The sequence below is a fragment of the Ceratotherium simum genome, chromosome 33, assembly GCF_057802395.1.
Source record: "Ceratotherium simum simum isolate JZ-2026a chromosome 33, ASM5780239v1, whole genome shotgun sequence".
Taxonomy (NCBI): domain Eukaryota; kingdom Metazoa; phylum Chordata; class Mammalia; order Perissodactyla; family Rhinocerotidae; genus Ceratotherium; species Ceratotherium simum.
Genome location: NC_141932.1, coordinates 2207535 through 2231993, shown reverse-complemented (window position 1 = coordinate 2231993; position 24459 = coordinate 2207535). Strand labels below are relative to the sequence as shown.

Below are 24459 nucleotides of genomic sequence, written 5' to 3'. Positions count from 1 at the left end.
CTGCAGACAGGTGTGTGACAGTGGCACAACCTGGAAACACATTCAGGTGTTGGGTGGGATGGATGTGTGGTGATGGCACTGCAGTGCAGTTTGGGGACACATATTCAGATCAGGGGACCCTGTGTGATACTGACACTCGGCACATCCTGGGGATACCTGACATACCTGATGTAGGACTGGAGAGATCCTGTGCTAGTTTTATAATTTTTCCGAGTTCTAATTCAACTTCACCAGAGGAGCTGATCCAGGTACATCAGGAAGTGTTGGCTATGGCACAGATGCCACCCTGTTCTGCAAGGAGTTAATCGAGTGCCATACAATTATCTAATATAACCCTTGCGAAGGAATCCAGGGATCATTTTAATGAGGTATGGCTTGATTGGCAGAATTTGCCAGTTCAGCTATGGTTAGGGATAAGTTTTTTTTTTTATCAACAGGTCATTATGGACATCGAGGGACAAAGCCTTTGGCAATGGTAGTCAATGGAGAGTAGATGGGGTGTAAAAACTGGGTTGCCAAGTCTCAACTAGCCCTGTGAGATAGCAGTTGGGTATTTTTCTTTAACAAGAACTTGAAATGGAATATAATTAAAGGCATTGTCCTGCCATATGCCAGCTGTCTAGCATTTATAAGCACATGGTTCTCCATAGTAATCGCACATAAAGGTGTACCCAGGAGGGGCACACAGTATGCAATGCCTTGTAGTTCTGCATCAATTTCAGTGATCAGGAGCACCTGGTAAGGTCCTTTCCAATGGGGCTTGAGGACTGTCTCTGATGACACTTCCAGAATGCTCAGTCACCAGGCTCTAGACTGACCACCAGGATCCTTTAAGTTGGGATCTGGGAAAGCTGCTTTAACCTGTTGATGATAGGCTTGAGTATATGACATTAGAGACTTACAGTAGTCTGGTCATACTAGTAAAAGATGACAAGGGATCAGCAGAATCCCTTGTGTTGTGTATTAACAGACACTGATCTGCTGGTGACTATCTCTTGTGGAGTTAGTTTATGTTTTCCAAAGAGGGTACTATGAACAGTATGACCAAAGACAATACCTTACTCCAGGGGAGTCCAGTCTATAGGTATATAACAAAGCTGAAAGACAATTAACAGGACTAGAATCTAATTTCTACAAAAGTGCAAATGTAATTTTTCTCTCTACAATTACCCTCTTTTTTTTTACCAAAGATCATCACAGTAAAACTAATTATATTAAAAATTTGGCCTGATTATTTACATAATTGAAAATAAGAATACTCAGTTTCTGAATTCTGGAGGGATCAGGTGTGGAGAAAAAGAAAATATTTCATCTTTATTCACAAAGGTATGTCTTATGAAATTGTTGATTGCTTAAGAGAAAAGATTTCTTTGAATCTGGAAAAAGAAAACATTGGAGCATCCTCCTCAGTTCATGTAGTCCCACGTAATTAATACTTGTTCTGCTTGGATCCAGTTTTTCCATTAGTTTTCTCGACTTTGCCTGATGATTGAGGGCAACAAGGACAGTGATAATTCCAGGAAGTTTGAAAGGTTTTCATTAAGGCTCATATGAGTTGCCCAGTTAAGTGGCTGCCTCGATCACTGCAGAATGTGGAAGGTATACTCTAAGTGGAAAACATTTTCTAACAGTTTCTTTGCCTCTGTGAGGGCATCAGCTTTGTGGCAAGGGAGGGCTTTAACCCATCCAGAGAACATACAATAACAAGAACATATTGATAAGCCATACTAAGTAGCAGTTGAATGAAATCCAGCTGCAGGTGCTCAAAGGATCCGGAGGGAAGCGTTCTGAGGCTTCTGGGGACAGAAATAGTTTTTGTTAATGCATTATGGTGGGTGAAGGAATGTAAAGATGAAAAATAGGATTTGCCAGGGAGCTGGGAAGAGCCAAGAGGCCGTCTTGGACTTCCCATAGCCCTGACTGTTTATTTTACAGCCATTGTTTACCCATTTTAATTTCTCCGATTCAGGAGCAGACTGTTGCCATGTTACAAGGGCATCAGGACGGCAAAAGTCTGGCAACAAGGGGCTGCTCTTTGAAGAGGCAGAATGGACTTCATCCACACATGCCAATCTTTATAGATTCTGTTGTTGATGCCTTTATATGGAAATCAGCTAAGGTGCTTTTCTGATATTATGTTCCATCCTCTTACTGTGATCCTCAATTTTAATGACACAACATTTTATATCACGACACATTAGATTTCCAGGCATTTTTTCCTGGAACATAGCCAGAGAACATACAATAATAAGAACATGTTGATAAGCCATACTAAGTAGCAGTTGAATGAAATCCAGCTGCAGGTGCTCAAAGGATCCAGAGGGAAGCGTTCTGAGGCTTCTGGGGACAGGATGTTTCCTGTATGTTTGCAGAATTTCACATAATTTCTGGAAATTTTGTAACATATGCTTATAAAGACATACATAAAGAAGACAATGTTATTTATTTTTTAAATGAATGCATGGGGTTTTTGTTTTTGTTTTGAGGAAGATTGGTCCTGAGCTAACATCTGTTGCCAATCTTCCTCTTTGTCTTTTTTCTCCAAAGCCCCAGTACATAGTTGTATATCCTATTTGTAGGTCCTTCTAGTTCTTCTATGTGGGACAACGCCTCAGCATGGCTTGATGAGCGGTGAGTAGGTCCATGCCCAGGATCTGAACCGGCAAACCCCAGGCCACTGAAGAGGAATGTGCAAACTTAGTTGCTACACCACTGAGCCAGCCCTAATGTTATTTGTTATTTGACAATGCTTCCCATGTAATTTAACATATTAGATAAGCCTTATTAGTTCAATATCCCTCTTTTTATGAGGAAAGAGAACAAGTCTTTTGAGATGTTTCAGGGATCCTCTGAAAAATCCCAAAGTTAGCAAGAGGTCAAAAAAGACTTCATTTAGAATCTGATTTTGGGAAGTTTGTCAAAAATGTCAAAGAAGGTCTTAAAACGTTTGCCTAAATAGAATCACAGATTGTTATAAAACTGAATATTTAATTATCTATTTAAATAAAGTGACAAAAATATTTCAGAAAGTTACTTGCAAAACCTTAGCTTTTTTTAGTAGAAAAAAATTCAGCTTTTAACATAAAGCACAAGAGATTATTGTGATAAAACATAAAATCCCTGCCTTTTAGGCAGATTACTCAAAGATACAGAAAAACCTTTCATAGTCTCTTTATCAAGAGCAGACTAAAAGCCTAAGAAACCTTGCCCTTATAACAGAAAACCAAATTCTAATTTGCACCAGCTTACTTTTGATATTAAAACTCATTTATGTAATTAAATTCATTCCAATATTAGCCAGCTTGCATAAAATTCTTTGCTCAGGGTTCCTCTTCCACACACTTTCTATAACTTTCTTTTTTAATTTCAGAATTTGTCCTTTCTTCTTTCCCATAACCAGTTTTACTTTAGGACAAATTTACTTTTTTAACAAAAATATCTCCATTCCTAACACCTTCTTTTACACATTCTTTTACTGAAAACATACACTTTCTCATAGCATAAGTTTTTTAATGTGGCACAAGACTTGTTCATTAATAGACTCAAACATCTTTTAGGTTTTAGATTCATCTGCAAATGATCTAGATATTCAATGAATTTTCCATCCTTAACAAAATTCTAAAGTTTCAAGTTACCAAAAGGTTTTGAAGTTTTTTTAAGTACACATACCATAAAACATAATTATTGCACCTAAAAATTCTTATTGCATTAACATCTATATGATTCATTTGTTCTTAATCATACTTAGATTATTTGTGAAAACTTCATGAGACCTTAAAGCAGTTAGCCATCATCTTCTTTTTGTTTTTTTTTCTTCTTCTTTTTTTGCTGACAAATTTTGTAACGGAGATAACATGAGCTTATTTGTTTAATAATCCAGGTGGAATAAGTTACATGTTTGCATTATATCCAATGTTGATAACTCTGAAGACATGCCTATTTTAATTAAACCAATAAACTTAAGCTTTTATTTACCAAAGATTATTTTATATCACATTAACTTAAAAAACATTTGGGTTAGTTTCTTTTTATTATTATTATTTATTGAGGTAACATTGGTTTATAACATTATTTAAATTTCAGGTGTACATCATTATTTCAATTTCTGTGCAGAATACCACCCAAACACTAATTACCATCCATCACCATACACATGTGCCCAGTCAACCCTTTCACTCTCTTCCCTACCTCCTTCCCCTCTGGTAACCACCAATCTAATCTCTGTATCTATGTGTTTGTCTGTGGTTGTTGTTGTTTTTATCTTCTATCTATAAGTGAGATCATATGGTATTTGACTTTCTCCATCTGACTTATTTCACTTAGCATTATACTCTCAAGGACAATCTATGTTATCACAAATGGCCAGATTTCATCTTTTTTAATAGCTGAGTAGTATTCCATTGTGTATATATACCACGTCTTCTTTATCCATTCGTCCCTTGATGGGCACTTAGGTTGTTTCCAAGTCTTGGCTATTGTGAATAATGCCACAATGAACATAGGGGTGCATATATCTTTATGCATTAATGTTTTCATATTCTTTGGATAAATACTCAGCAGTAGAATAGCTGGATCATATGGTAGTTCTAGTCTTAATTTTTTGAGGAATCTCTATACTGTTCTCCATAGTGGCTGCACAGTTTGCATTTCCACTAGCAATGTATGAGAGAACCCTTTTCTCCAGATCCTCTCCAACACTTGTCATTTCTTGTCTTGTTAATTATAGCCATTTTGGTGGGCATGAATTGATATCTCATTGTAGTTTTGATTTGCATTTCCCTAATAATTAGTGATATTGAACATCTTTTTGTGTGCCTTTTGGCCATCTGTATATGTTCTTCGGAAAAATGTCTCTTCAGATCTTTTGCCCATTTTTTAACTGGGTTGTTTTTTTGTTGCCGAGACGTATGAGTTCTTTATATACTGTGGATATTAACCCCTTATCAGATAAATGGTTTGCAAATATCTTCTCCCAATTGTTAGATTGTCTTGTCATTTTGTTGATGGTTTCCTTTGCTGTGTGGAAGCTTTTTAGTTTAATGTGGTACCACTAGTTACTTTTTCTTTTGTTTCCCTTGCCAGGTTAGACATGATATTTGAAAATATGCTGCTAAGACCAATGTCAAAGAGCATACTGTCTATGTTTTCTTTTGGAAGTTTTATGGTTTCAAGTCTTACATTCAAGTCTTTAATGCATTTTGAGTTCATTTTTGTGAATGGTGTAACATAATTGTCTACTTTCATTCTTTTGCATGGGGCTGTCCAGTTTTCCCAACACCATTTACTGAAGAGACTTTCCTTTCTCCACTGTATGTTCTTGGCTCCCTTGTCGAAAATTGGCTGTCCATAGATGTGTGGGTTTATTTCTGGGCTCTCAGTTCTGTTCCATTGATACAGGTGTCTGTTTTTGTGCCAGTACCATGCTGTTTTTGATTACTATAGCTTTGTAGTACATTTTGAAATCAGGGAATGTGACACATCCAGCTTTGTTCTTTTTTCTCAGGATTCCTTTGGCTATTTGGGGTCTTTTGTTGTTCCACATAAATTTTGGGGTTTTTTGTGTGTGAGGAAGATTAGCCCTGAGCTAACATCCATGCCAATCCTCCTCTTTTTTTTGCTGAGGAAGACTGGCCCTGGGCTAACATCTGTGCCTATCTTCCTCTACTCTATATGGGATGCCACCACAGCATGGCCTGACAAGCGGTGCATTGGTGTGCACCCGGGATCCGAACCCGGGCTGCCAGCACCGGAGCACACACACTTAACCGCTATGCCATGGGGCCAGCCCCTAAGGTTTTTTATTTCTGTGAAAAATTTCATTGGAATTTTGATAGGGGTGGCATTGAATCTGTAGATTGCTTTAGGAAGTTTGCACATTTTAACTGTTAATTCTTCCAATCCAAGGGCATGGAATAACTTTCCATTCCATTTGTCTTCTTCAGTTTCTTTCAACAATGTTTTATAGTTTTTGGTGTACAGGTCTTTCACCTCTTTGGATAAATTTATTCCTAGGTATTTTATTCTTTTGTTGCAGTTGTAAATGGGATTGTATTCTTAATTTCTCTTTCTGCTACTTCATTGTTAGTGTATAGAAACACAACTGATTTTTGTATGTTCATTTTGTACCCTGCAACTTTACTGTATTCATTTATTATTTCTAAAAGTTTTTTGGTGGATTCCTTAGGGTTTTCTATGTATAAAATCATGTCATTTGCAAATAGTGACAGTTTACTTCTTTCTTTCCAATCTGGATCCCTTTTATTTCTTTTTCTTGCCTAATTGCTCTGGCTAGGACTTGCAATACTATGTTAAATAAGAGTGGCAAAAGTGGGCATCCTTGTCTGGTTCCTGTTCTTAAGGGATAGTTTTCAGTTCGCCTCCATGGAGTATGATATTAGCTGTGACTTGGTCATATATGGCCTTTATTATGTTGAGGTACTTTCCTTCTATATGATTTTATTCAGACTTTTTTATCATAAGTGGATGCTGTATCTTGTCAAATGCTGTCTCTGCCTCCATTGAGATGATCATGTGATTTTTATTCTTCATTTTCTTAATGTGGTGTATCACGTTGATTGATTTGCGAATGTTGAACCATCCCTGCATCCCTGGAATAAATCCCACGTGATCATGGTGTATGATCTTTTTAAGGGATTGTTGTATTCTATTTGCTAGGATTTTGTTGAGGATTTTTCCATCGATGTTCATCAGTGATATTGGCCCGTAATTTTCCTTTTTTGTGTTGTCCTTGTCTGGTTTTGGTAGCAGGGTAATGTTGGCTTCATAGAATGAAGCTTCTAGGAAGCTTCCCCTCCTCTTCAATTTTTTGGAAGAGTTTGAGAAGAATAAGTATTAAGTCTTCTTTGAATGTTTGGTAGAATTCACCAAGGAAGACATCTGGTCCTGGACTTTTATTTTTTGGGAAGTTTTTGACTACCGTTTCAATCTCCTTACTAGTGATTTGTCTATTCAAATTCTCTATTTATTCTTGATTCAGTTTTGGAAGGTTGTATGATTCTAAGAATTTATCCATTTCTTCTATATTATCCAATTTGTTGGTGTATAGCTTTTCATAGTATTCTCTTCCAATCTTTTTTTTTTTTTCTGTGAGGAAGATCCACCCTGAGTTAACATCCATGCCAATCCTCCTCTTTTTGCTGAGGAAGACTGGCCCTGAGGTAACATCCATGTCTATCTTGCTCCACTTTATGTGGGACACTGCCACAGCATGACCTGAGAAGCAGTGCGTCGGTGTGCGCCCAGGATCCGAACCTGGGCTGCCAGCAGCAGAGCCCACGCGCTTAACTGCTATGCCACGGGGCTGGCCCCTCTTACAATCTTTTGTATTTCTGAGGTGTCCATTGTAATTTCTCCTCTTTTGTTTCTGATTTTATTTATTTGAGCCTTCTCTCTTTTTTTCTTGGTGAGTCTAGCTAAAGGTTTGTCAATTTTGTTTATCTTTTCAAAGAACCAGCTCTTCATTTCATGGATTTTTTTCCATTGTTTTTTTAGTCTCTATTACACTTATTTCCACTCTGATTTTTATTATTTCCTTCCTTCTACTGATTTTGGGCTTCATATGTTCTTTTTCTAGTTCCTTTAGGTGCAGTGTTAGATTGTTTATTCAATATTTTTCTTGTTTGTTGAAGTTTATTGCTATAAATGTCCCTCTTAGAACCACTTTTGCTGTATCCCATAAATTTTGGCATGTTCTGTTTTCATTTGTCTCCAGGTATTTTTTTGATTTTTCCTTTGATTTTTTCATTGACCCAATAGTTGTTCAATAGCATTTTGTTTAATCGCCACATATTTGGGGCTTTTCCATTTTTCTTCCTGTAGTTGACTTCTAGTTTCATACCATTGTGGTCAGAAAAGATACTTGCTATTATTTCAATCTTCTTAAATTTGAGACTTGTTTTGTGGCCAAATATGTGATCTGTCCTGGAGAATGTTCCATGTGCCTTCTAAAAGAATGTCTATTTTATGGTTTTGGGTTGGAAGCTTCTGTATATATCTACTAAGTTCATCTGTTCTAGTGTGTCATTTAAGGCCAATGTTTCCTTTTTGATCTTCTGTTTGGATGATCTATCCATTGATGTAATTGGAGTGTTAAAGTCCCCTACTATTATTGTGTTACTGTCTATTTCTTCTTCTATGTCTGTTAATAATTGCTTCATATAGGGGCCGGCCTGGTGACGTTGCGGTTACTTGCACACGCTCTGTTGCAGCAGCCCAAGGGTTCGCAGGTTTGGATCCCGGACACGGACTGATGCACCGCTTGTCAAGCCATGCTGTGGTGGCATCCCACATAAAGTGGAGGAAGATGGGCACAGGTGTTAGCCCAGGACCAGTCTTCCTCAGCGAAAAGAGGAGGATTGGCAGATGTTAGCTCAGGGCTGATCTTCCTCACAAAAATAAAATAAAATAAAATAAAATAATTACTTTATATATTTAGGTACCCCTATGTTGGGTGCATAGATATTTACAAGTGTTAAATCCTCTTGTTGGATTGTTCCCTTGATCATCATGTAGTGTCTTTCTTTGTCTCTTGTTACAGTTTTTGTTTTAAAGTCTATTTTGTCTGATATAAGTATTGCTACCTTAGCTTTCTTTTCATTACCATTTGCATGGAATATCTTTTTCCATCCCTTCATTTTCAGTTTGTGAGTGTCTTTAGATCTGAAGTGGATCTCTTGTATGTAGCATATATATTGGTCTTGTTTTTTTTTTTTTTTTTTTAAGATTTTATTTTATTTTTTCCCCCCAAAGCCCCAGTGGATAGTTGTGTGTCGTAGCTGCACATCCTTCTAGTTGCTGTATGTGGGACTCGGCCTCAGGATGAACGGAGAAGTGGTGCCTCGCGCACCCAGGATCCGAACCCGGGCCGCCAGCATCGCAGCGCGCGCACTTAACCGCCAAGCCACAGGGCCGGCCCTGGTCTTGTTTTTTTAATCCAATCAGCCACCTTATATCCTTTTTGGGTTTGTGTGTGTGTGAAGTAGAGTAGCCCTGAGCTAACAGCTGTTGCCAATTCTCCTCTTTTTGCTAAGGAAGATTGGCCCTGGGCTAACATCTGTGCCCATCTTCCTCTACTTTATATGTGGGATGCCTGCCATAGCATGGCTTGATGAGCAATGCGTAGGTCTGTGCCCAGGGTCCGAACCCGCAAACCCCAGGCCGCCAAAGTGGAGCATGCGAACTTAACTGCTACCAGCCCTCACCCTATGTCTTTTGATTGGAGCATTTGGTCCATTGACATTTTTTTTTTTTCTGGTGAGGAAGATCGGCCTTGAGCTAACATCCATTGCCAATCTTCCTCTTTTTTGCTAAGAAGATTAGCCCTGAGATAACATCTTTGCCCATCTTCCTCTATTTTGTATATGCGATGCTGCCACAGCATGGCTTGATGAGCAGTGCACAGGTCCGTGCTTGGGATCCAAACCTGCAAACCCTGGGCCACCAAAGTGGAGAATGCAAACTTAACCACTACACCACCAGGCCAGCCCTCAGTCCATTGACATTTAAAGCAGCTATTGATAAGTATGTACTTATTACCATTTTGTTGCCATTTCTCTGGGTGTTTTAGTAGTTCTTCTCTGTTCCTTTCTTCTCTTGCTCTCTTCCCTTGTGGTTTGATGGCTTTCTTTAGTATTATGTTTGGGTTCCTTTCTCTTAATTTTTTATGTATTTATTATAGGTTTCTGGTTTGTGATTACCATCAGGTTCATATTTAATAATCTATGTATATAGCAATTTATATTAAGTTGTTGGTCTCTTAAGTTTGACTTCTTGCTAAAATCTCTACTCTTTTACTCCCCTCCCACATTTTATGTTTTTGATATCATATTTAACCTCTTTTTTGTGTGAGTGTATCCATTAACTTCTTATCTTGGAAATACATAATTATAGTACTTTTGTCTTTTGACCTTCATATTAGCTTCATAGGTGGTTGATCTCCTACTTTTACCATATATTTGCCTTTACCAGTGATGTGTTTTTTTTTTTTTAAATAACTTTCTTATTCCTACTTGTGGTCTTTCTTTTCCACTTAAATAAGTCCCTTTCGCATTTCTTGTAAGGCTGGTTTATTAGTGATAAACTCCTTTAGTTTTTGCTTCTCTGCAAAACTCTTTATCTCTCCTTCCTTTCTGAATGATAACCTTGCTGGGTAGAGTATTCTTGGCTGTAGGTTTTTTCTTTTAAGCACTTTATATATGTTGTGCCACTCTCTTCTAGCCTGTGAGATTTCTGCTGAGAAGTCAGCTGATAGTCTCATGGGGTTTCCTTTGTATGTAGTTTGTTGTCTTTCTCTTGCAGCTTTTAGGATTCTCTATCTTTAACTCTTGATGTTTTATTTAAAATGTATCTTGGTGTGGGCCTCTTTGGGTTCATCTTGTTTGGTGCTCTCTATGCTTCCTGTACCTGGATGTCTGTTTCCTTCCTTAGGTTAGGAAAGTTTTCAGCTATCACTTCTTCAAATAGATTCTCTGTCCCTTTGTCTCTCTCTTCTCCTTCTGGGACACATATAATACAGATGTTAGTGTGCTTGATGTTGTCCCAGAGGTCCCTTAGACTGTCCTTGTTCTTTTTTTTTTTTTTTTTGGCTGAGGAAGATTCTCCCTGAGCTAACATCTGTGCCAATCTTCCTCTATTTTGTATGTAGCTCACCGCCACAGCATGGCCACTGACGAGTGATGTGGTTTCATACCTGGGAACTGAACCCGGGCTGCTGAGGCAGAGTGCACTGAACTTAACCACTAGGCCATGGGGCTGGCCCCTGTCCTTGTTCTTTTTAATTCTTTTTTTCTTTTCTCTGTTCTGCTTGGGTGATTTCCTCTCATCTTTTGCTCAGCTTGCTGATCTGTTCTTCTGTATCATCTACTCTGCTGTTGATTCCCTCTAGTGAATTTTTCATTTCCATTATTGTATTCTTCAGTTCTGATTGGTTCTTTTTTATATTTTCCAGTTCTTTGTTGAAGTTCTCACTGTATTCATCTATTCTTCTCCAAAGATCAGTGAGCATCCTTATGACTATTAGTTTGTACTCTTCAGCAGGTAAATTGTTTATCTCTGTTTTGTTTAGTTCTTTTTCTGAAGATTTGTCCTATTCCCTTATTTGGAACATATTCCTTTGTCTCCTCATTTTCCCTATTTCTCTGTGCTTATATGTATGTTTTAGGTAGATCAGCTACTTCTCTTGATCTTGGAGAAGTGGCCTTATGTAAAAGATGCCTTACGAGGCCCAGCAATGTGCTTCTTTTTCATCACCAGTTCCAAATGTTCCAGGATTGTCCCCTGTGTGAGCTACGTGTGTCCTTCTTTTGTGGTGGGTTTGCTCTTACTGCAGTTGCACAAGAAGGCTAGGCTGTCCCCCTGGCTGGCTGGTTGTAAGGCTCAGATGAGTGTGGCTGATACAGTCCCTTCAGTCACTTTATTGGGTAGGGGGAGTCCCAGCACAGTTGGCTGAAAGGTCTAATAGCACATTCCTGCTGCAGTTTTTCTGTTAAGAGAGTAGGCCTCCAGCATGGCTGGTTGCTAGGCTCAGGGGGTTCACAATTGCTGTAGGCTTTTGGCCTGCAATGCCACTGTCAGCTCTCTCAGTAGTGCAGCTGGGTGGGGCCAGCCCCAAGTATGGCAGCACACAATTGTTTCAGGCATTGGAAGCCAGGGCAGATCCCCTATATGGCTGATTGAGAAGCACAAGTCTGCTGCAGCTGACAAGCCCCACCACTTGCAGGCCCACACACCCTGTCCATGCAGTCTTGCTCCATGTACATGCCCTGCCCCACTGAAGAGGACCAACTTGCCCCACCACAGAGGTCCCACTCACCCCAGCAGGTCCACAAGTTGCCTGAGGGCTTGCTGGTGGGTGGAGCCTGTCCCTAGGGCAGGCTTTCCTGCCCTGGTTGAGCTGGATTAAATCAGTGCTCTAGAGGGCAGGGCAAACCCCTGCACTAACAGGCCAGGGGAATAATTCCAATGGTGTCTGCCAGTGTCTGTGTCAGCACACATGTCCTAGGTCACAATAATGGCTGATGCCTATGTCTCAGTCCCTGGGGAGGTTTTGTTTCACATTTCACAAGGGATCTTCCTTCTACAAGCGTCGAGGCCCCCTCCTCAGGGGAAACTATGGCACCAAAGGTAACATATTCTTTCAGAGGCAGATCTTTTTGTTGTTGCTAGCTTTGAGGCTGTCACAATTCATTCCCCAAGCAAGTAGGATATAAGGGATCCCATCGTTGGAGATCTGTAGCTCATGTTTAATTCAAAAAAAGGGAAAAAAAGGATCCCGGGACAGGGATCAATGTTTTCCTGAATGAAAAAATAATGAAATTTCTACGACAAAATCTTGAGTGTCCAGGTTCAGCATAGCTATTGCTCAAATAACTCAATCTCTTCCAAGACTTCAGCATATCCTGTTCAATTTGCTTTGAGATTTTAACCTTTTTTTACCCTTTACTGATGTTTTCCCAGAGTATCCTGCACTACCTTTGAATAACTACATAATCATTATTAATGGCTTTCAGTGATTTTCATTTCACAACTTATGCTAAGCTAATCTCAACTCCCCATGAGGACACTTTTCCTGCAATACAGTAGGAATGATAATCACTTCCCATCAAAGAGATGAGATCTTAGTGTCCCAAACCTTTCTCTCAGGGATCTGGTGTCCCCTTTGCACATGTGCTCCTACTGTGAACACTATAAATATTGTCCTATTCCAAAATGACATTTGGTAAGTGGCTCTTCTCAAATACTTGTCAGGTTCCTAAAAGGACTTGAATGTATCTAAGGCTATGGAGTAAGAAATATTATATAGATACACCAGTGTTCCTCACTGAGTTGGACACAATCACTGACTACACAGGCAGGAGAGACATCTTCTGTGGGAACCAGAAACAAAGTTCCAGCTTTGTCCTCCTGCTTCAGGGCAGTCTAACATCCCTTTTCTAATCTTCTCTGTCCCGTCCCTGTGTGGAATCTATTCCTCTTGTTCCTAACCCGACATCCTGAAACTCACAAAGCTGACTCCAACGTTTCACGCAACAGGCACTTGAAGAAAAAGAACATAATGTTCATTAGGTTCCAGCTAAGAGGAGACACATTATGTGTCTGAATGACTCTATAGATTGAAATACCTCTTTGGATTTGTAGTCATTGGGAGCACGTGAAATAATACTGTTAGACTCTGGGAGCATGCCAAGCTTCAAGGAGTCTGAAGTAATGTCCCTAAACACTTAGGTGATCAGTTGCAGACAACACTCCTTAGAAATTAGAATACAGTCTCTTAAAAAGTAGCAAAGATCCTACCTCGCCCTTGGAGACGGGAGATACCACATCCCAGCTTCTCTCCTGGTGCCTCTTCCCCCAGAGGTCTCACTGAGCAACGTCCACATCTGGGCCTCTGGAGCTGTGAGAACCACGTTACCCAGATGACGCTGCATGGGCGCCAGGGCGTTGAGCCAGCCAAGTCTCAGGAGAGGGGCATTTCCGTGCGTGCGAAGCGAGCGTGCGAAGCGAGTCGGGGCGGGACTTCTGGCGTCCTCCTCGTGGCGGCTTTACGTCAGGCTCCGGAGCTCTGTGTCGGTGCTGAGGTGACGGGACCGAGGAGGCGCGAGAGGAGGCGCTGTCCCCGCTGCTCAGGGCGGGTCTAAGGCTCAGCGACGCCGCCCCGGGGGAACCCGCGCCAGGGCCGGGACAGGGACCGCTGTCCCCGGGTTCCCGCCGCTCCCGGCCCCGCCCCGCCCCCAGAGTCCGATGGCGGCGGCCGCGCGGAGGGAGCCGGCTCAGGTCAGTTCGTGCTCCGCGCCCTCCCCGCCCTCAGCCCAGCCCAGCCCTAGAGCCCCGAGTGCGGGCGCCGCTCACGGGCCTGCAGCCCAGGCCCCGGTGTCCGGGACGGGGAGGCGCTCGTGGGGCCTGTTTCTGAGAGCCGGCGTGACGGGTGTGGGAGAGGGTCCCAGGGGAGGGCCCGGCGGGGAAAGGCCTGGAGGGCGACTGAGCCGGGAGGAGTCGGGAACCCGGAGGTCTGTCTTGTGTCTGTTCAGGAAACAGACTATGAGGCCAAGTCGCACTTGCAATAGTAGGTTGCCATTTTCAGGAGACTGGGAGCCATGGAGAGTTGTGAACAGAAAAGGCCTCACCTGAATTAGGTTTTTAGAAGTTTTACGAAAGGTGCTCAGAGGAGCAGACTGGAAAGGGAATGAAAATAGGAGACATGGGGGGGGGATTTAGTCCTTGTACAAGGTCACAAAGCTGATAAAACTCAGAGGACTGAGACCTAGAGATAATGCAGTCATCCAGGTCACCTGGCTTCGGGGCCTGGCAGAGGAACTGGGCAGCTGGGAGCCCATAGAGCCCTGCCATGGTCACCTGCCTCTCAGAACTTCTCTCTTCACCTAGACTGTCACAAGTACAGAAGCACTTCTGGAGCCCTCAAAAGTGGGTGAGTGGAGGGTGTTCCAGAACCTCCTGTTCCTACTCCTCCTGCTCCTGATCCTGCTCCTATTCATGATCTCTGGGATTGTGGTGTCCTAGGACTCTTCACCTGTCCCTCTTCCAGGCCTTGATCCTTAGGATCCTGAACAAATCCTAAGCCCAGAGTCCTCAGACATATGGAGTGGTTCCTGTTGCTGGCAACCAATGGAATGAGGTGTGGAGGAAGGTTGCCCCAGGTATAGGTACCAGTATGTGCAGACTCTTGGAGGTGAGGCTGAACTGGTTTAAAGGAATCTCAAATCTCCTTTCTTTCTCATGGGAAGAGAGAGCAGGGGGCCAGAATGAGGCCTGGAATGGCTCCCTGAGCAGTTAGTTGGGTGTCTCTTCTGGAGGATGGGAACAATGAGAGGTTTTGAGCAGAGGAGGGAGGTGATCTGACCCAGCTCTCTTCAGGCTCCCTGTGACTGCAGCATGGAGAACATACTGGGGGTGTGAGGAAGGTGGTGGGAAGACCAGGAAGGAGCAACAGGCAATAGTTCAGGTGAGTGTTGATGATGTGGACCCATGTGGGGGCTGTGGAGGTGTTAGAAGTGGTTAGATTCTGGATCAGTTTTTTTCAGTAGATCTGCTCTGATTTTGAAGGTGAGAGGAAAAAAGGTAGAAGTCAGGAATGACTGCAAGCTGTTTGGGTTTAGCAGCTGAAGGGAAGGAAGCTCTGTCAACTGGGATGTGGAAGTTGGTAGTGGGATTAATTTTCATTCAGGATATTAGGAGTTTTGTTTTGGCCATGTTACGTGTATAAGCTATTTCAGAGAATAAAAGAGTAGAGGCATGAAGTGGGCAGCTGGACACATTGGTCTGGGACTATGGGGAGAGGTTCAGGATTGAGACATCTGCAGAAGGTAGTGAATACTATATAGACAAAACTAAGACAATTTTGTGTCTTAGTTTGTGCAGCTAAAACATAGTATGTTTTATGTTTCTCACAGTTCTGGAAATCCTCACAGATCTTGGAAATCCAAGATCAAAGTGCTGACAGATTCTATCCCTGGTGGGGGACTGTTTTCCTGTCTTGCAGATGGCTACCTTCTGACTCTATCCCCAGTTAGACTTTCCTTCGTGCAAGGGAATGGAGAGAGCAGGAGATGTCTCTATCTTCCACTTATATGGGTCCCACTGTCATGTCCTAATCTAAACCTGATTACCTCCCATTGGCTCCACCTCTACATTACCATCACATTGGGAGTTAGGGCTTTTGGGAGGACGAATACATTCAGTCCATAACACTGTGGGTTGCGTTTAATAGGGTTAATACTGGTCATGATGATGTTAATCCCAGGAAGAAGTAGATGCGTTGTATGGACTGGTTCTTGCTTGGGCATTTAGATGGGAGGTCATAGACATCACAAACACTGATGAAGGAGAGAAGTGGCTTTGGGAACAGTGTGGGACAGAGGATAATCTGGCAGATGGTTAAGGCCTCTGGGAGATGGGTGGAATATGGGGGCATAGGAGTAATTGACACTAGATGACAGTGAGGGCAGGACTAGTGCTTATTCACTGCTGTGTGGGCTTTCCAGGATTTTGTCATGACTTTGGGGTGTCTGGGGGGTTTCAGTCAGGTGGGTGGATTAGTCTAAGGGCACAGGTGGCCATCTGGGAGAGTCGCTGGACCTGAGGTGGAAAGCCTCGGGGACTGGGTTTTGAATGAGGGTTAGGAGGAGAGAGGAAGGCCGTGACTAGAGAGAGCACGTCAAATGCAGACAAGTGGAAGAGGAAGTGGGTCATGGGTATATGAAATTCATAGGTGGTTCTAAGTGGCTGAGGTTGAAGCAAGGAACAGAGTCAGGCAGACACCTTTAGAGCAGGATCTTGGGCTGCCGATGGCAGTGGGGACCATTGGAAGTCTGGGGTAGTACTGGATTCTGTTTGAATTTGCCAGGCAGTCTCTATATGCTGTGTGTTGAATAACATATAGGAAGGAGAGAGAGATACCTATGGTGCAGGGCAGGGAAGAGGTGGTGGCTGTGAGAGTGAGACTGTGAGAGAGAGAGATGAGGTAGAAAGAGTGATGTCCACGTGGAGAGGGAAGGTGAGCTGATGGCCCAAGGATGAAGACATAAGGATGAAATGTGAGCCCACACCCTTTGTTGTGTCTGGCAAGCATGATCTGGGGATCCTAGGAGAATTGCCCGATAAGAGAGCGTGTTTCCCTCAATGCCTGGCCCAGAGCTTAGGTGTTGTCTATCTGCCCACCTGCTTATTGTTGCTGTGGGTGGACACAGTGATCAAAGAGACCCTGAGGAGAGAGTGTGCATCTCCTTGAAGATGGGGAAATGGGGAGGAAGGTGAGCAGTGGATAGAAGAGTGGGTGGATGTACTTCCACTAGGAGAGAAGCTGATCATGGAATGATCTGTCTTCATCATGACAGGGCTGTGTGACCTTTGAAGATGTGGCCATTTACTTCTTCCAGGAGGAGTGGAGCCTCCTTGATGAGGCACAGAGGATCTTGTACCACAATGTGATGCTGGAGAACTTTGTACTTACAACATCCTTGGGTAAGGACTTCATATTTCTCCCCCTGTCCTTAGCTAGTGTGTCTTTCCCCCTGTCCCAAAGGCAGCTCTGTCATTTCCATAGCCAGATTATGGGCTCTGCTAGCTTCCTCTCTTCCTTAACATATGTACTTCGGGTTCCAGCGCTAAGCTGTGTGCACTACCCCAAGCAGTGCACTCCCCATGCAGCCCTAACACCTGCTACCCCAAGGCGTGCAGGGTATGGTCTGGGACTTGGGAATCGTGCAGTCAGCCTAATGGATTTCCCCTCCCTTACCCTCTCCCTGGCTGTATGACTGTGTCCAGATCCATGGTGCCTTGTGTAACAGGTTCTAACTCCTTTCACTTTCTGTTTTTGAATTGAGATATAATTGACATAACATACTATTTTCAGATGTACAACATAATGATTCAATTAATTTTAGATGTGTAACATAATGATTCAATATCTGTCTACGTTGCAAAGTGCTCACCACAAAAGTCTAGTTAATATCCATTATCATACAGAGTTAAAAAATTTTTTTGGGTGTTGAGAACTCTTAAGATTTCCGTATATTGCTTGTATCAGGAATTACGGGCATTGTCATGGTCACTACTTATGTGGTCCATAGACTTTTGTTGAAACACCCTCCTTTGAGATTATATTATAATATTCTTTCCTTTCCTGTGGTCTTTTGTTTCCAGAGTTGCTCTGGGCCAGTGCTTACCACTCACGTCCCTAGGGCCTTGCCTCATTCAGGTCTCATGTGGTTACACAACTGGGAATGCAGGGAGAACCCTGATTGTTTCACAGGGTGGACATGGCAAGATGGTCTCAGAGGAGGACTAGCTCTGGTGAGTAGCACTGGGGGGAGGACATGACATCAGGGCTGTGTTCAGATCATACCAGGAACCTGCCCTGTGTCCAGTAGTGTTTTGGTGAAAATGCCACTGGCCACAAATCCTTTCTATACTTTCTTCTGCATTGTTAACATTTTTCTTATTTGTCATTTCATCTGTGACTCCAGTCCCTGGCTGCCCCCACCTTTCTGACTTCCATGTATCATTTGTTCCTCTCCACTGCATGGGCTACAGTTCTGCCACAGTGACCCATGCATAATGTGTGTGAAGTGTGCACATATCCTTAAATAGTCCTTGAACACCAGATACTCAGTTCCAATTGTATTTTCCTGGGCCTGGACACAACCATCCTTCTGCATAGCATGGATGTGTCCCCTTGACAAGGTCTTGCTGAAGGCTGTTGGCTGAAGTGCGAGTCAGTGATCTTGCCTCTCCTCCCTGTATGGCACCCCATACTCATGTCCTTGTCCCGTAAGGTCTCCCCCATTCTGTGATCTTTAGAGGCCCAGTACTACAAAGCAGCCTGCCCTTTCTTCAAATGGCTGTCAGCTCCCTCTGCCTGAAAATATTCCCATGGATTCATTCTTTGGTTTGAATGTACAGATCTTCCTTGACTTACGATTGGATTATGTCCCGATAAACCCATCGTAAGTTGAAAAGATCTTAAGTCAAAAATGCATTTATACAGCTAACCTACCAAACATCGTAGCTTAGCCTAGCCTACCTTAAATGTGCTCAGAACAGTTACATTCTCTACATTAGGGCAAAATTATCTAAGGTAAAGCCTATTTTATAATAAAGTATTGACTATCTCATGTAATTTATTAAATGCTGTACTGAAGATGAAAAACAGAATGGTTGTATGTGTATCAGTTTTTTACCCAAGTGATCTTGTGGCTACCTGGGAACTGTGGCTCACTGCTGCTGCCCAGCATCGCAAGAGAATATCATATCACACATTCCTGGCCTGGGAAAAGATCAAACTTTGAAGTATGGTTTCTACTGAAAGCATATTGCTTTCACACCATCATAAAATCAGAAAATTGTCAGTCGCAGCATCATGAGGCGGGGACGGTCTGTGTGTGTATGACACATTTTTGGTTGGACTTCCCTCTCCCACCTAAGTTAACATGCACTTTATCAGCATTTGTCTGCTTTCCGTCGTTGGTGTGGAGCAGAGGATGAGAAGTACCTTCTGAACAGAGCATTTCTGTAGAGGGAGTGTCACAGGTCAGGACTTCTAAGACAGGTCCATCGACCCAGAAGACTCACCCCTGTGAGAAGTGTGTTCTAGTGTTGAAAGACATTTTGCATCTGACTGAGCTCCAAACAACATATGATGGGCATAAACCATACTTTGGTGGGGTGTCGAGAGGCTTTTGGTTCAGTGCAAACCTTCACCAGGACCAAAAGCATGACAGCGGAGAGGAAATCTTCAAAATGGACATGGACTGGGCCTCATTTGTGATGAGCTGTGGATTCCGCGTGTCAGGGCAGCCCCTCACCTGTGGGGAGAGTGGAAAGGACTTTCTGGCTACCTCGGGCCTTCTCCTATACCAGGCCACTCCCAACGCTGAGAAGCTATACAGCAGCATTGAGTGTGGGGAGGCCTTTAACAGTGGAAAAAGTCTTGACAAGTGGATTGAATGTAGGAAAGTTTTCAGCAACACACACTTTTCCTCACTAGACAGTCTGTACTAGAGAAGGTTTTGATGAGTGTAACAAATGTGGGAAAGCTTTTAGCTGCAAATATGGACTTGTTCAGCACCGGCAAATTCACGTTGGGGAATGGCCTTATGAGTGTGGTAAATGTGGGAAGTTGTTCAACTACAAAACCTACCTCATTCTACACTGGAGAGTTCACACTGGAGCAAAGCCTTATGAGTGTGTTGAATGTGGGAGATCTTATAGCCAGAAATCTGACCTCATTCAACACCAAAGAGTTCTCACTGGAGAAAATCCTTATGAGTGCAGTGAATGTGGGAAATCCTTAGGCAAAGCTCAGGCCTCCTTCGACACGAGAGCTCCCACTGGAGCAAGGCTTTATGAGTGCACTGAATGTGGGAAAGCTTTTGGATGTAAATCCAAACTTGTTCAGCACCAGAGAATTCACAGTGGAGTAAGGCCTTTTGAGTGCATTGAACGTGGGAAATCTTTTAGTGAGAAATCTGTCTTCATTCAATACCAAAGAGTTTACACTGGAGAAAGGCCTTATGAGTGCAGAGAATGTGGAAAATTCTTTAGCCAGAAATCTATCCTCATTCAACACCAAAGAGTTAACACTGGAGAAAGGCCTTATGAGTGCAGCAAATGTTGGAAAGCTTTTGGATGTAAATCCAAACTTGCTAGGCACCAGAGAATTCACAATGAAGCAAGACCTTATGAGTGTGCTGAATGTGGCAAATTCTTTAGACAAAGCTCCAGCCTCATTCAACACCAGAGAATTCACACTGGAGCAAGGCCTTATGAATGTGGCGAATGTGGGAAATCTTTTAGTCAAAGCGCCATTCTCATTCAACACCAGAGAGTTCACACTGGAGAAAGGCCATGTGAGTGCAGTGAATGTGGGAAATCTTTTAGCCAGAGCTCTGGCCTCCTTCGACATAGGAAAGCTCATGTGCAGTGAATGTGGGAAATCTTTTAGCTGCAGATAACCTCAGTCAGCACCTAAGAGTTCACTCTGAAAAAACGCCTTAGATATGTGGGGAATGTGCTCTTTCATTCCTTAGTATAAAGCATTGGAGGAAAGCGTCTGTGAGGAGCCATCTGCCTGAATTGAGTCTCATATTTTGGACATCCGTAGACTGGAGATTCGCCATAAGTTTCAGTTATGTGGGAAGCATGTGTAACCTGCCTGTGGTCCTTGTCAGATTTATGTCATTGCTAATTTCTGTGGCAGAAGCCATTTTACCTCTCCCACCTGGCAGGTCCACACCATGTGCATCAGTAACCACCCTAGTATGTTCAGTGAAGCTGACCTGTTTGCTTTTCCATTTGTTGAAGGAAATCATGAGTACCCTGAGCTGTTATGGGGTCTTCATTCACTTCTCTCTGACAAGTCAGAGCATGGACCTGACCCATTGTTGGCCCAGAGAATGCTATCTGAGTTCTGCTAATGGCTTGCAGAGAAAGACTAGCTTTTTTAGGTAAACAGTTGGTCTCGGGAAGTGTTTGTGAAGTTTTCTGCCTTCCAGGTCACCAAATCAAACTGCCTGTCACACACACATAGCCACATTTTAACTATGTTAATTCTTCCAGTCCATGAGCGTGGGATATCTTTCCATTCTTTGTGTTTCACTCAGTTTCTTTCAACAGTATCTTAGAGTTTTTATTGTACAGGTCTTTTACCTCTTTGGTTAAATTTATTCCTAGGTATTTTAATTTTTTTGTGTTGCAATTGTAAATGGCATTGTAGTCTTGATTTCTTTTTCTGCTAGTTTGTTGTTAGTGTATAAAAACACTACCAGGGGTCAGCCCTGTGGCTTAGTGGTTAAGTGCGCATGCTCCACTACTGGCGGCCTGGGTTCGGATCCTGGGCACGCACCAACGCACCACTTCTCCAGCCATGCAGAGGCCGCGTCCCACATACAGCAACTGGAAGGTTGTGCAACTGTGACATACAACTATCTACTGGGGCTTTGTGGAAAAAAAGGAGGAGGATTGGCAATAGATGTTAGCTCAGAGGCGGTCTTCCTCAGCAAAAAGAGGAGGATTAACGCAGATGTTAGCTCAGGGCTGATCTTCCTCACCAAAAAAAAAAAAAAAACTACCAGTTTTTGTATGTTTATTTTTTATACTGTGCCTTCAATGTATTTGTTTATTATTTCTAAAAGTTTTTTTGGTGGATTTTTTAGAGTTTTTTGTATATAAAATCATGTCATCCACAAATAGTGACAATTTTACTTCTTGCCTTCCAATTTGGATACCTTTTATTTCTTTTTCTTGCCTGATTGCTCTGGCTAGGACTTTTAATACAATGTTGAATAAGTTGTGAGAGTGGGCATCCTTGTCTTGTTCCTGTTTTTAGAGGGATAGCTTTCAGTTTTTCACCATTGTCTATGATGTTACCTGTGGGTTTGTTGTATATGGCCTTTATTATGTTGAGGTACTCTCCTTCTATACTTATTTTATTGAGAGTTTTTATCATAAATGGATGCTGAATCTTGTCAGATGCTTTCTTTGCGTCTATTGAGATGACCATGTGATTTCTTCATTTTGTTAATGTAGTGTATCACATTGATTGATTTGCTGATGTTGAACCATCCTTGCATCCCTGGAATAAATCCCCCTTGATCGTGGCGTATGAGTCTTTTAATGTATTGTATTTGATTTGTTAATATTTTGTTGAGGATTTTTGCATCTATGTTCATCAGCAATATTGACCTATAATTTTCTTTTTTGTGTTGTCCTTGTCTCATTTTGGTATCAGACTAATGTTGGCCTTGTAAAATGAGTTAGGAAGCATCCCCTTGTCTTCAAATTTTTGGAAGAGTTTGAGAAGTATAGGTATTAAATCTTCTTGAATGTTCGGTAGAATGCGCCAGAGAAGCTGTCTGGTCCTGGACTTTAGTTTTTGGGGAGGTTTTGGATTACTGTTTCCATCTCCTTCTAGTGATTGGTCTATTCAGGTTCTATATTTCTTCTTGATTCAGTTTTAGGAAGTTGTGTTATTCTAAGAATTTATCCATTTCTTCTGAGTTATCCGATTTGTTGGAAAAAAGATTTTCATAGTACTCTGTTATAATCCTTTCTATTTTCTGAGGCATCTGTTGTAATTTCTCCTCTTTTGTTTCTCATTTTACTTATTTGAGCCTTCTCTCTTTTCTCTTCGTGAGTCTAGCTAAAGGTTTGTGATTTTCTTTATCTCTTCACAGAACCAGCTCTTAGCTTTATTCTTTTTCATTCTCTTTGGAGAAGTACTCTCTCTGTTCATGAACTCTATGCCTGTACTCATTGAACTGTCTTTCTGAGTTTTCTTGTAGCTTGTTGAGTTTCTTCATGACAGCTATTTTCAATTCTCTATCAGATTGCAATCTTCCATGACTTCAAGTTTGGTTTTTGGAGAATTGCCATTTTCTTTTTGTGATACTGTGTTACCGTAATTTTTCATGGTGCTTGCTGAGTTGTTCCTCTGCTTGCTCATTTGTAGTAGCATACACCTTTCTTATTTGGGTGAGGCTTTGTTTACTTGGATTCTGAGCTGCTTCTGGTTGTATTTGAGAGCCTGCACTTTCCACCTTCCACTGCCTCTCCTAGAGGGTTCCCTTTTTTCCACATCCTCTCCAACACTTGTTATTTCATGTCTTTTTAATAGCCATTCTGACAACCGTGAGGTGATATTTTATTGTGGTTTTGATTTGCATTTCCCTAATAATTAGTGATGTTGAATATCTTTTCATGGTCTGTTGGCCAGATGTGTATCTTTTTTGGAAAAATATCTGTCAGATCCTCTGCCTATTTATTTTATTTTATTTTTTTTGTGAGGAGGACCAGCCCTGAGCTAACATCCAATGCCAATCCTCCTCTTTTTGGCTGAAGAAGACTGGCCCCGGGCTAACATTCGTGCCCATCTTCCTCTACTTTATATGGGACGCCGCCACAGCATGGTTTAACAAGCGGTGCATCGGTGCGTGCCCAGGATCCGAACTGGTGAACCCCGGGCTGCCACAACGGAGCGTGCGCACCTAACCGCTTGCGCCACCAGGCTGGCCCCTCTGCCTATTTTTTAATAGGGTTGTTTGTTTTTTTGTTATTGAGTTTTATGTGTTCTTTATCTTTATCAGATATATGATTTGCAAATATCTTCTCCCAGTTGTGAGGTTGTCTTTTTGTTTTGTTGATGTTGTTTTGCTGCTTGTGCCTCTGAGGTTGCTGGTACATTGTTGCTTTTGGTGTTGCCAAGGTCGCAGGCCTCACCACTGGGGTCACCAGGCTGGTGAGCACCTCTGCTGCTTCTAGGGTTGCCTGCATCATGGGTGCCCCTGCTATATCTGGGGTTGTTGAGTCTGCAGGTGCCGCTGCCATGGGTGGGCAGACCAGGGTCACCGGCTCCACTCTCATTGCTATCAGGTTCTCTGCAGGCTAGAGTGCTGCTATGACTGGGAGGCGGTTACCATGCACTGCCTTTGCTTCTGCTCCTGAGTTTTCTAGGGGTGCTAGCACTGCTTTTGCTGGGATCACTGGGTTTGTGGGTATCACTGCTGCTGCTGAGTGGGCCAGGGTTGTGGGCGCCACTGCCACTGCAAGAGGGGTTCCTGGGTCACTGGTGCTGCCATGGTTCCTGGAGCCTCTGGTCACAGGCGCCACCACAGGTCCTGGAGCCTCTGATCATGGGTGTCACTGCAGTTCCTTGAGCCTCTAGTCTCAGGCATCACAACAATTTCTGGAATCTCAGGTCATGGGCACCACCGCCACTGCCGGGGGCACTGGGGTCTTGGATGCAGACCCCACTGATGTTAAGGCAGGGCTTGCAGGCGCCACTGCTGTGAGAGAGGGAGGGGGCTGGGTTATGGGCACTGCTGTGGTTCCTGTTGCCTCTGGTCGTGTGCACCATCTCAGTTCCTGGGGCCTCTAGGTTCCTGGGGCCTCCAATCATGGGCTTGCCGCAGCTCCTGGAGCCTCTGGTCA

The 24459-nt window shown here is 42.7% G+C and overlaps 1 protein-coding gene across 1 annotated transcript; it reads left to right on the top strand.

The window, feature by feature from the left end:
* The first annotated feature begins 13094 nt into the window (after nt 1-13094).
* LOC106803281 (uncharacterized) lies at nt 13095-23142 on the top strand. The gene is given in 5 exon segments (XM_087422312.1): nt 13095-13791; nt 16869-16988; nt 18334-18479; nt 19011-19499; nt 19501-23142. Coding segments are annotated over 5 exon segments (1746 nt in total). The 5' UTR covers nt 13095-13758; the 3' UTR covers nt 20459-23142.
* The last annotated feature ends 1317 nt before the right edge of the window (nt 23143-24459 follow it).